The sequence below is a fragment of the Cetorhinus maximus genome, chromosome 12 (assembly GCF_964194155.1).
Source record: "Cetorhinus maximus chromosome 12, sCetMax3.hap1.1, whole genome shotgun sequence".
Taxonomy (NCBI): Eukaryota; Metazoa; Chordata; class Chondrichthyes; order Lamniformes; family Cetorhinidae; genus Cetorhinus; species Cetorhinus maximus.
Window position 1 is genome coordinate 33956166 of NC_135890.1, and position 13611 is coordinate 33969776.

General features: G+C 41.9%; 1 protein-coding gene across 3 annotated transcripts in view; it reads right to left on the reverse strand.

Moving 5' to 3' along the window:
- Positions 1-10212: 10212 nt before the first annotated feature.
- LOC144687353 (cysteine-rich with EGF-like domain protein 2-A) overlaps positions 10213-13611 on the reverse strand; it is a 62654-nt gene continuing 59255 nt past the window's right edge. For 2 of the 3 annotated variants that reach the window (XM_078553342.1, XM_078553343.1), the window contains exon 11: positions 10213-12715. In XM_078553342.1, coding sequence (XP_078409468.1) covers positions 12636-12715 — 80 coding nt within the window. In that variant the 3' untranslated portion in view covers positions 10213-12635. The remainder of the gene's footprint in view (positions 12716-13611) is intronic. The other variant, XM_078553344.1, reaches the window with a different exon arrangement.

Below are 13611 nucleotides of genomic sequence, written 5' to 3' on the forward strand. Positions count from 1 at the left end.
TTGCTACCATATTATTATCCTAAATAATAAAAATAATGTGCTCCACAGGCAATGTCGGGATCGTTATCCGTTCATTGGGACTACAAGCTGATCCTGCTCAATAATACAAATTTAAATGCCTTAAATCCATTCCCAGTATATAGCACAACATGTTGGAGAGTGCTACATTCTCAAGGTTGACCTTCTGGTGCTAACAGCTGTGAGCGGCATTAAAGTTGTGCCTTTTTTTTTGCCAGATATAACATAGCTGAGGGCAGAATGACTCAATTTACAGATTGGGCATTGGAGGCCATGATGCAGCAAGGAAGGATGGTCCTATTTGGAGGAAAGAAGCAGCCAACTATAAACAGCACAATTTTCAACCATGCCTTGAAGCACCATTTCAAACAAGCAATGAGAATCTGGTCAAGGGCTTTACTTCAAAGTAAATTGAATTGAAGCCTCAATAAGCTTTAAACATATTCTGTGTGCAGCTTATTTGTGTTCAAAGTGCCTCCGACACACAAAGGCATGAGCAGTCGTCATTAGACACAATATAGGTTTCCGGCCTCCTATTGTACTACCAGCCCTAGCTACCACATGTCAAAAATTAATTTTTCTCTTTCTTTCCCTGTCAAGTTACCTCAAATTTCAGTTGGGAGAATTCTATAACCAGGGGACATAGATTCAAGATTAGTGGCAGAAGGTGTAGGGGGGACATGAGGAAGAGCTTTTTTTACACAGAGGGTAGTGGGTGTCTGGAATTCGCTGCCCAAATTGGTGGTAGAGGCAGAAACTCTAAACTCTTTTAAAAAGTACCTGCATCTGCACATTAAGTGCTGTAAGCTGCAGGGCTATGGGCCGAGTGCAGGAAGATGGGATTAGAAAGATAAATAAACATTTGTTTATACTGGAAAACTAAATATTTCACACAACAAGAAGCACTCATAGGTTGGAATTGAATGTACCTCTGTGATTTCTACATCTTCGTGATAATTTGGCTAAATATGGCAAAACAAAATGGATTTGAGTTGGCCCATAGCGTAGGCTCACCTATGTTGACAGCTCAAGAGGTGAGATACATTAAGTCACGCACAACAGGGAATCCCTCCTCCTAATTTGAATATACTATTGGCTTATGAAAAGCTTGCACAGTAGGCTCGACCAGACACAAACTTAGCTTAACCCTAAACTATCAGTTCTTAAAGACTGTAGCTCACGGTTAAAGGAAAGTGTGTGGTTCTTCGAGAAAAGCAAACAAATTGTTCACAATGGCATTGTGTAGAAATGTGGGAAACACTGCTTCCTCTGATCTTGAAGACTTGGAGGCCCTTCTGGAAGCACCTAGCATAGTTGGCAACATCTGTAGTGTTCTGACAGGCTAGTTTTCTGAAGTCCAGGTACATGTGGAGGGGTCTAAAAAGGTGGGTTTTGGGGTAGTGACAGATGTTGGGAAAATGCTTCCTGGGGAGGGTATATACTCCTGATCATCTGTATAATACAGTACATTTGAATCAGCAGTGATTGTATGGGGCAGATGCATATACTCAAGTCTTGTTGGGGGTACATGTTGAAGTTGAATGCAATTTAGTCATACTACCACCCGATAGGAGAACTTCCCAATCACACTGAAAAAGGATCCAAGCTAGTTTCAATGAATATGAACAAGGAATCTTGTCCCTCAAGCAAACTTGCCTTTCAGTAGCTTTCACACTCTTTTATACTGTTCATTGAAATTGATAAAATGTTTTCCACTTTTTGATTAAAAATCACAAGTTTCACTATTTCTACATTGGTTGTCCAAATTCAAAGCATAAATCTGAACTGATTGGTGTCTGGCTAATTTAGTTGTGCTTGAAAATCCAAATTTTAGATTGAGAATTTCAGTGGTAGGATGGACAGCATGTATGAGTTTCTTTGAGTAGAAGCATGTCCTGTGTTCTTTAGTCACTGCAGTGGCTTAGTGTATACATACACATTTTTTTTTGTAAAAGCGGAGTTCTACACATCCGTTTTGATGGTGGTGTTTATGCAGACATCTGTTTTCTTTTGTATTGTGCATGTCCATTTTCAGTGGCAGTCTAATGATGGGTAGCAGTCCATTCCCTTTAGCTATGCATATAACTCAGTGGTGGTCCCTCAGTTAGGGTTCAGATTTTGAATCTGGTCGGAATGAACAGGAGAATTTATTCTTTAGCAAATGCACAGAGCAGCTGTGTTCCCAGCTGTAGAGCAAGGGCACCACCATGTGTTTATTAGCAGATTCTGCAGATTCACTGAACTTAGCAGTTCTTAAAGATAGGCTCTGCTTTCATCTTCCTGTATTAAAATATTTAATAGCTTTCTTTTAAAATCTGGAACAATCTTTCTTTTCTACCACTATCTTTACAGGTTGGTAGTTTTACAACTAAAGTTGCTCCAAATAGCTATTAACAATTTTGCTCAAAGCTACCTATATGGGCAATTTTGGGGACAGTTTGGGATATTGACAGTCGATTGCAGGCATTAATAGAAAAATGGATATGCTGAGACAAATATTGTTTCAGAAATGAAAGCTTAAAGAATGTACATAGGTGTCAGCTGTGGCTCAGTGAATAGCACCTTCACCTGAAGATCATGTGTTTAAGTCCCAAAAATCTAGACTGACAGTGAGGAAGAGGTTTTACATAAATACAAGTCTTTAAACCAATGAGTGAATTACAACTCAATTCAATTGTTTTTTGTAATGGAGTTATACTACTGAAGTGCCTTGGTTTCTGGATACATATACAGGCAAAATTGTATAAACATTAGGCAGTAGAATTTCCCTGAGATTTGATTCAATGAGTTTATTTAAGTGCTCAAGGTCACAAAATTCATCCTCAAATACCATATCCCATCAACTGCAGCATTAGCCTCACACACTGCTCAATGTGCCACACTTCCATCACTCACTTACCAACACTCTCTGTCAATCACGACCCATACCTAACATTCAATTCAATTCAAATTTATTGTCCATTTGGAAATTCACGGCAGAATTTCCCAGTCCCCCCCACACCGTGTTTATTGGTGGGCAGCAGGGGGCAATGCAGCAGGAGCTGAAAAATCGGTTTCCCACTGCCGTAAAATGGCATCGGGATCTTGCATTCCTGCCCATCATGGTAGGTCGCCATTCCTGCCAAAGGCCAGCAGGAAACCATTTTACATTCCCCCCATCCAATTGTCCGCACCACCAGTGGGATATCACACCGGTCCAGAACACGTCCGGAACAGCCTGGCGTGTACATGTCAGACTTACCTGCAAGAAGGCCTGGGGCAGCTCGCAGAGATCAGAAGGGAAGATGTAGGCCTCCAGCAAACAAGAATCCTAGAACACCACGTGCAGCAGTGGGTGGGTGGCACAGCAATCAATTGAGTCTCCTATCTTCAGGATCTTCCAGGAGATGCAGCTTTTCCTTCAACGGTTGGGTAAGTTGATGTCCGGGAGCCTTTTAAATATGGGAAACACTGACTGCATAATTAATTAGGTGAGCAACATGCGATATGGCACAAATTCCCACAGGCCTCCACAGTGGGAAACTCTCCCCATTCCCACCCCCACCATGGGACTTAGTCCCAGAATGGAAAATTCCACCCTCATTGTGGGTATATTGCTTATTCATCGAAAATCACATATATTGGAAAAGAAGGAATTACATCATCAGCAGACAAACTAAAATGACAGTCACAAATTTCATGATAGTCTTCACAAATGTGCTGATGTCACCATCTCACAAAAGAAATGTTAATAACTAATGAAAAACTCAAAGAAAGCAAACTAATCAATAAGCAATGTAAGACCCTGTGTCGTCGCAATGCGGCGCTGTCTTAATCACACAATGTTATGGCTTAATAGCAGATCTACCTTTAAATTTACAACTGTTCAACATTTTAAGCATACAGCAAGTCCGCATTTTAAACAAAAAATAGCCTGGGTAAAATGTGCATCAGCTCACAACGTTACACATGCATCAGATTCACAATGTTAAACGTATGGCAAGTCTCCATTTGAACGTACAGCAGGTTTGCATTGCTTGATGCTGAAGCCCCAGGTTCGCACAGCAGGAAGATTCCTCTCCTCTGGTCCCTTCCGGAGATGAATGGATGACACAATCCGATCCTGAGCATAGCAGCTGCAGGAGCGCTTTGTGTGACAGCATTGCTCTACTCTGCTAATGCTGCAGCAGTTATGGTGCTGGACAAGCGCTTCCTGGTCACTTGTTTTCAGGAGGCTTTTGGCAATTCTGAAGGTGGCCTCTTCAAATCTGGTGGCTGGAGCTGGTGCCAGATGAGTGGGCTGCATTTTGTTGCAAGCTGCTGTGAATTGGGGGGTGCAGAGAGACAGGGCTCAGGCTATTGGGCTGACTAACAGCTGTTATTGGCTGTCTAATGGCTGTCGTACTCTGAACTCGAGTGTTTGCAGGAGAGAGTTGGTCACAGATAAAGACAGTCACAAGCAAATCCCGTGTTGCCACAGAGCGGTGACATCTTGGATTCCTTCCAGAAATGCCCGATCATAGATTCATCTCACCCTCATATACTTAGCTCTGATGTAAACATCATACCCACATCTCACAGCTTACACACAAACTGACAGCTATTCAACCATGACAGACACATCGCCCATACAGATTGTATCACACTCACTGACATAATTCTCTCTTGCAGGATAGGGTGGTGCAGACTGCAGGCAGCTGCAATTAATCTGCTGGGGTTAGGGACCACAATGGAGGAGACCATGATGACCATCATTGGAGCAGCCAAAACTGAGGCCATGGCCAGCAGCGGGGCTGAAAGTATCCAAGGTGACAGTGTGCTCCTACCTAATCCCCATTCTCACATTCCACTTGCCATCGTCCCACAATTTCTTCTGACTTACAAACTGCAGGTGGTCTCAGCAAACGTTTCCCCTGATTTCCTTCCTTGCTCTCTTAATACAATCTTACCCTTATGCCTTCCTCCTTACAGTACTGTAACCTGGACAGGCAGTGAGGAAGGAGTGAAACGCTGATGACAAAATGCCATCACTTGATTTCACATTTGCAGCCACCAGCTTAGATCCTGCCATTGCGCATGCTTTGGGGGTTGGCATTGAGACAGATTGGCATGTGGTGAATTACCAGGCACGAGTGGTAGAGCAGAAAGTGTAGTGCAGGTACCAGCTTTTTGAAGGATGTTGCCACATTTGAATTCTGCTGCAGAGGACTCCATTGAGGACTTTGATGGGGTGTACAGGAAAAGGCTGATGGGTATGCACACCAAAAATCTTAGTTCATTAACCGGCCAAAGAGAAAAACTGCAATCAGTGTCAAGGAACCAGCATCAACCATGTACACTGCTTTGAGCAGAGCTTAGAGTCCGTCATTTCCAGATCAATGAGAACACTTGCCAACCCAACCACGATGTGGTCAATGATGGTTCATGCCTCAGCTTCCATTGCAGTATAAATAGAAGTTACCCAATGTGTGTGTGTGCTACAGTGGAAACCCAGAATGAAGCTATACAAGCATAGCTTATTGCCATGTAAGCTCAGACTGCTGTCATTAGGCTGTGGATACCAATGTTCGACAAAGGGTTGCAAGGTCTCATAGCAGACCAACGATCTCTTGTCTAACAAATTACTAGAGTTGCTCAGACGCCACCCTAGGGGCGTTGCAATTGCTCTGTGGAGCAGGAAACTGCTATCCACTCTTGGGATGACATAATTCATCTTCTCTCGACTGCCACTCCACCAGTGCCCTTGCTGTTACCCATCAGCCAGATAGGCCAGACTGTGGCCCCCACATGCAGAGATGGTGCTGAATCTCCTAGGTCTACAAACGATCATACGTAAGGCATCTTAATTCTCCCCCACTGAATGTTAACAGCCTTTCACCAGCCATTCTGCAGCCATTGGGGTAGGGCTGCATAGGAGCATCAGGACAGGCAAAGAAGCCTGGAAGACCGGCACAAAGGAAATGCACAAGGATGTTTGTTTGACTTTTGCATGGAAGATTGAATGGTTTGCGTGATAAGGTTGGTTTGGAATGTCTGTTTTATGGTAGCTTTCATGTCAACATTGTGGCCAAGTAGATGGTCTGTAACGGAGGCATGTTAAGGTGTGTGACTGCTGTTGATTGGATAATTGGAGCTGTTTGCTGGTAGCAGTTAGATTAGCCAATCCTAGACACCACATTCTGAAAGGTAATGTGTTAATTCCCTCCTCCCTTCTTTCCCTCTTCTTTCTCCTCAGCTGCTCACTGTACATTGGTGGTGAGGCTGTACAGGATGTATTAGATCAAAAGGAATCATGACACATGCACTGGACAGTACTCCAGGGCTGCTCCAAAAATTGTGCAGACACTGGAAGAGTTGCTCAAGCGCCCAATGGTCTGCTCAATGACATATTATGTGGCAGCATCGCTTTCATTATATACATGCTATCCACATGCAAATTGTGCACTGTAGCCATGAGATGGTTAGTGCATAACCCTTATTTTCCAGTAGAGACCATCTGGTCTCTCATGGTGACTCAAATGACTATTGATGGTACAGCAGGCTGGTGCAGAATAATGACATGACTTGCTGCATGGATACCTGCATCATGTGCTGAGTATGCTCAGCTACCAACTGCACAGTGAGGGAATGCAACCCTTTGTGGTACATCTCTGAATTTAGATGCCACACCCATAAAGCAACATGTGTGTAGTCAATGGCATCCTGCACCGTCAGGAAGCTAGATTTCCTGACAAAGCCACTCCACTCTTTGCTTTTCTCCAAAAAGAGATAAGGCAATATATTTCCCCTCTCTTTATATAAAATGCATCAGTAATCTCCCTTACACAACAGGGAAAGGCAAAGTGTCAGATGTCCCTGCTCCAGCCTGGAATGAGCCCAACACAAAGAAATTGATGACCTCTATGAACTATCACCTCCACAGGCGCCTGCAGTCCTGTCCTCATCCCACTCAGAGGCTGCAGCTCACCTAAAATAAGGGGCAGATTTCACTGAGCCCGTCCTTGGTGAAATGGAGGTATCTAATGCATTATTCTTCTTGAGGTTGAGAGAGGAGAATTGTTCCCCCGAGAGCTCTGGTCAGAAACAGGCTCTTGCCGGGAGTCCTTCTCCCCTTCCTCTTCCAGCAGCCTGTCCTCTCCTATGTTGCCTCAGCTCATTGGCCTGGGAGTGGAACCAACAGTACCCATGACATGGAACAAATTGTCTGATCAAAACCCTTGAAGTCAAAGCCAAGGTCTTTACCAGGTGCCACACCCTTTTACCTTAACCAACTTTAAATGACAGCACAAAGCACCACTTATTTTAATTCAGCAGCATCCTGTAGAAATCATCAACTAGTCAAAGTGTGGTTGATGATCCCTTTAACCATCACTAGTGAGGTATGCTTCCTGCTGCTGAACGCATGTTCTATGTGTGCAAAACTAACAGAATGAAATAGGGGTAGCAATAGACCATAAAGGTGTTTAAGCCTGCTCCACCATTCAATACAGTCATGACTGATCTGTTGGTCAACTCCACTTTCTGTTCACTCCCCATATCCTTCAATTTCCTGAGACATCAAAAATCTATTTCAGCCTTAAAAATAATCAACGATGGAGCATCCGCAACTTCTGGGGTAGAAAATTAGAGAGATTTACAGCCCTCCCCATCTCAGTCATGGATGCCTCATCCTGCGACTGTACTCACTTCATTAATACTCCCAACATTATAGCTACTGTTAGTGGGGCGGGGCGATAAACTACTCCCACCAGTTTTGTGATCCTTGCGACTTATCTCCACCCATATTCTACTTCTTGCTCTTCTGGGTTAAGGTCCTTTCTCGCTATTATCCTTACAATCATCTTTTATTATCATGGCTATTGTCCCTTCTTTTCCATTTTGTCTGTCTTTTTGAAATGCCAAATGTCCAGGGATATTTCGTTCCCAACCTTAGTCATCCCACAACCATAGCTCAGTAGTAGATGTTAGATCAAACCCATTTATCTCTATCTGTGCCATTAATTTGTCTACCTTGTTACATATTTTACCAAGCATTGATGTGATACTGACTGAACTTCTGCTGCTTGGATTAGTTTCACCACCTTTTTAAAACTGGCTACCAATGAGATATAATGGGCGGGATCTTATTGAGGCGTCAGGGGTCTCACCTGCCATCTGGAGAGCTGGCAAGAGATCTGTGCTGCCTCTTTTCAGGAATGCCCACTGAGCCACAAGCCAATCGGGCAGTGGCAAGGCCAGCGGCAGCCATTCCCCTGGAATCAAAACCCCTGGCAAAGGAATCTTGCTGAGACTGTCTCAGTTTCGCTACAGGGCAGATGGTGGCAGCTTAAGGAAAAACATCTACTGGAGCCCCAGAATTGCAGAGCAATCCAGGTCACAGGTTAGTAATGTGTGCGTGGGAGTGTGGTGGAAATTTGGAGTTGCTGAGAGTGGTATGGTTTTGGGGGGGGGGTTGCTCTCAGCGAGCTCTCTCCCCTTCCGATGTCCAGTCCCTCAATCAGGCAGAGTGCCTTTGATCAAGAGACCCACTCCTCCACCCACAAGTGACAAACTGGCCGCAGTTTTACCTGTTGTGCACACTGCATGTCAAGAGGCCAGCCCACCACTGGGTTGATGCCAGCGGCAGTGGGACGAGGCCCTTAAATGTCATTAATTGTCCACTCAAGAGCCTCAATAGACAGCAGGGTAGGAAAGTTGACCATGGGCCTTCCCCCACTGAAGTTAATTCTGGCTAACCCGGGAAGACGGCGGGGTCCCAGCCCGCCTAATTCTAAGCCCTTCCTGTCTCTAAGTTTGCACCAACAAGAGCACAAGATTCCACCCAATGATTCAGCTTTAGTCCTCCAAAGATTTTACAGCCAGAACCTTGCATTAAGACTAATTCAAAATCAGAAAACTAAAATGCAAATAGGCTAAAAATAATTTGGTTCTTCCCATATAATAGGAAACATTGTTTTATCCTCGTGACAGCAGTCCTTTGTGCTTACTAATGGATCCTGCAAGATCTTCACCATGGCAACGATGCCCTTTTAATGAACCCCTATTTGGAGGGTCACTAAATATGCAACTGGATTTTGACAAGACTTTAAACTGCACATGTTGTATTGATTTTTCATGAAATCTGAAACATTAGCTTCACATTTATGGCAATCCACAAATCTATAAAGAAATGGATCTGAAAGCTAGAGCACAAGATAAACGAGGAGTTGTAATTGTATCTTGTAAGTTTTCTTTAGAGTTCAATAAAATGGAATGGCTTTACGTGTTCTTATTAGCAGTCACACTGTCTAATTTTTAAACTTCCCAACCCCAAAATCAATATCCAAATAATCTACTGGGTAGAGAAGTTACTTATGTTCAACAAACGTGCCCAACTACCCCAACACATCCACAATGCCTACTGAACTGGATAAAGAAGGGCCATCTGTCAAAAAACTGAAGGGATTATGGTAGAGTACATGCAACCACAACCTGCACCATTGACAAAGGCTTGCATTTCATCACTGTCTTGATATTTTAATCTTGCTATTTTGATCTTGCAAGCCTGTCTTCAGCTACATACAGCATTGTATTATCCTCCAGAGGATGAATTATGCAGCATTTTTTCCTCCAATGGAATTTTAAAATACTGCTAAAAAATATTCAGCAAGGCTAGTATAATGACTTTCCTCTGTAATTATCACTATGTCTTGATCCCATCTTAAAATAGGGAAAAAATAAATTTGAGACGAAATTGCCTGTTGAAGACTACAAGCCTATCTTGTAAAACAAGTGCAGGACTTGGGAGGAAGGAGAAATTGAGCCAGGTGAGTCTCATGAAAGAGCAAGTTTTGGAAATATCATCACTGTGCCATCCAACTCTTATCGTTCATAATAAACAATGGGGTAAGGTTTTGTCTCCACTATCTGGGAGGTAATATGGCAGAGCTCATCATCTACGCATTGTAGAACTCAACTTATTTACATTCCACTGCTTTCAGTTAACGCGTGCAAGAGTCCTATTTGTTTATTTCGGAGACCTGGATTTGTATCTGACCCAGACTTAAAATAAAAGATTGAATCAACTTCATGGAGTTGCACAGCACAGAAGTAACCATTATTTGAAAGGCTTGTTGAGTGGTTACAAGGATGAGTGATCGATGAAATTGCATAACGGTGCAGAAGAAAGGTATTTCTGTAATGAGCACCCACTGCCACAGGAAAGTTATGCCAAGGTTAGTTTCGAGGTATTTTTAATAATTAGAAAACAGAGTTTTACTCAATTCCAGTAATCTTAGAAGTTGACAGAAAGAACATATTGGAAATTCAGGTATGGACAACCAAAGCTGGACAAATTTATGACTGATTCAGCCAATTACCAAAATTATCTTCTCTTATATCAATGTTGCCTTTTTTCTTCCTACCTCAGCTTTCCTTTTGGTCAAGGACCCAGAGCAAAACAGCGAGGCCAGTTCTAATTTATAAAAAGGTATTCTTGCAATTACGTCTAACCAATGCTTTCACCCTAGTGCCAGAGGCAAAAGGACGTTCTTTTAACATATTAGTTAAATCACCAAATCCAAACTAGTGTTTTAACTTGGCAACTACAACCACCACTATTAACGCAACAGAACATTGCTCTGTTACCCAGGTTTTTCTGATCGGCATAAGCCCACTGAAAGCAAGGTGGGCTAGTACTGAACAATGTTGTGCATGTAAGACTTGCTTCATCCATCTATGAAATGCTGTCCCTTCATTGCAAACATCAGCCAGAGATATCAATGTTGAGTGTGCTTTACAGGCACAAGCGATGCCATATCGGTTTTGTAGCAGGTCTGTTTGCATTGCAGCCTAAGTTATTTTACTACTTATTCACAGAATGTGGGTGTCGCTGACAATTATTGTCCATCCCTAATTAGCCTGAGGTGGTGGTGGTGAAGCACCTTCTTTACAATCGAGTGACTTGCTAGGTCATTTCAGCGGGCAATTAAGAGTTAATCACATTGGCATAGTTGTGACTCCTGAGTTACAGCAGACTGACTAAGGATGGAAGATTTTCTTCCCTGAAAAGGCATTAGTGAGCCAGTCGGAGTTTTTACAACAATCTGGTAGTTTCACGGTCATCTTTGGTACTGGTTCTTTTTCATTCCCCATTTATTTAATTAAAATTCAATCACATTTAATCAAATCTTCCATAGCACATTGGAAGTATGTGCACTTTTGGCAGTATATGCTGGCGTGATGGTACTAGTGGGTGCTAACTACCTCAGGAGCAACATAACCTTGCATCCCTATGTTGCTCCTCCTCTAGAAAACAGAAATAGAGGAATTATCAGTGAGAATATCCTTGCGACACAATTGCAATGGGAGTAGAAAAAGTACAGTACCACAAAGAGTCACAAAATAATTTAAAGCACATCAGTGGCAAGGAAGAAAATAAGGAAAATGCTCAGCAAAGACCTGCCAACACTGCAATTTCAATAATAATCTCTGATCTCTCTACAGAGCACAACAGTTTAAAAGCCTGAAAGTCCAGTTTTATACAGGCAGGTAAATGAAGCAGTGCAAAGCAGGCAGGAGTATCCAATCTTCAACATATTCACATTTTGCACCAATTTACTTATGTTGGCCCACAAACTTACTTCCTGCATCAATGCAAATACTGATTAGAGATTTGAAATGGAGATAAAGTGAGGAGTAGACATCTTCCCAATTAACAGCACCCAAAAGAAATTTCCATTGGAATATGTCTACAAATTCCCATATATTTAATACTAGGCAATGCCATTTGAGTGCAGGAGTGTCACAAACATGGTTAAATAACAATTCTGAAGACAGAAATCTTAATAATCAAACACGAGGATCATAGTTTAAAATAGGCCCCAGTTTAAAAAAAAATGTAAGTGGAGTATAAACAATGCCTTTTTGGGTTAGATTGCAGAGAGAGAATCTTACAAGTGATGCAATGATCTCCAAATTCAGGAATTAAGGATACAGTACCAGCAAACCTTGAAAATACAAAATTTGCAATGAGAGAAAATACTGGAAATGTCCAACAGATAAAGTCAGCATTGAGGAGAATGAGATTGGTTGGATGATGATGATCATCAGTCAAGTTTAAAATCAGAATCCAGAGTAGATGTAGCGACAAAACCCAAATTTTCGTTTTATAATGTCCATTTTAAAAACGCTAATATTCAGCTAACAAAGATATGACAATCACAACAACAAAGGGTACATTCACAAAGGTCAACTGAAAACTGTTTAGATTTTAAATCTTTAGATATGAGACTCAGTGCTACCATAAAAAGATCATGTATCAAGGTTAAAACTTTAACCTTCCAGGTACACTTACTGGCATCAAAAGCACTAAAAAGTTGTTTTTTTATTGACAAAATTTGTTCCCATAAAAAGGACAGACACAGTGAAACTAAATATTTGTGACACAAAGAACTGAGCAAAGAGCATTGTGACCCAAGGAGTTTAAAATGGGAACATGCCAGTAACTGGCAGCTTTTGGTCATGTAAACAAATCATATTGGCAACATGTTTAACATTCTGGTTGAAAAATAACTTCTTCCTCGTTCATAAACAGCAGCCCTCTTCAAAATATGCCCACAGATTTTTGTACAAGACAAATTAATATGTTGAGCAGTGCGTCAAAGGTCTTCATGAGGCGCAACATCTGCTAAAATTTCAGGTTTAGTAACATTTTGCTCTTCAGAATCCTTCAATACTACTGCAGAAAACAAAAGAATAGTTATCACACAGTCAATATTGGTCATGGCTTGCTCTGGTAATTGATATCTTTATAAAGTCATTGGAGGTCATTTTGACTTTGAGATGGTGTGAATTGGATGATAGTAAATTGGTAGTCCATTTTACATCTCTCATTTTTATTTCAATTGACTTTGAGTTAAATTTACCTCTATTTTTCTTCTAAGTAGAGGGTCATTCTTTGTAGCCAGATACAGGTGGGAAATGCCATAATTTTCAAGCAAATGCTATTGCTTTTTTTGCATCAATGCCATCCATTATGGTAACGTGGCCAAAAACAGCATGATCTTGATTACAAATGATAGAAGTTCGCAAGACCCAAACTTCCTGGCGGGGTTTTGCATGCAGCTGGCACAAAGGATATGCACCTGACTGCAAGCAGGGCCTTGCAATAATTACCCATTTAAATTTGCCACCAGGGCAGCTCTTTATTGGTTGACAAGAGTCACACTCTGCTGTGAAAAATAGTCTTATAATACCGTGTTCTTGACCAACCCCATTTCCCTTCTATCTTCACTATTTTACAGAATTATTTTAGGACTGCAAACATTAGAAAGCCCATGTTCCAAAGAAGGCACACATCATAATGAGGGATGTTGTGTGTTGGCGCCTCTGGTGGCAACACTACTTCTGACAACAAACTGAATATATACAAGTGGACTAGCTGTAGGCGGATACAGATCAGCTATTTTTGTTCAGCAGAGGACAGAAGAAGCCAAGCAGCTTGCACAGACCTGGTACATGCCAATGATAGCGTTTTACTCACTGATACGTATGGGTTTTCCATAGCCCTTCTTTACTTGAGGAAGGTATGATGGTCAAAGCAAACTAAGGTTCACATTCAAAACAACTACACAC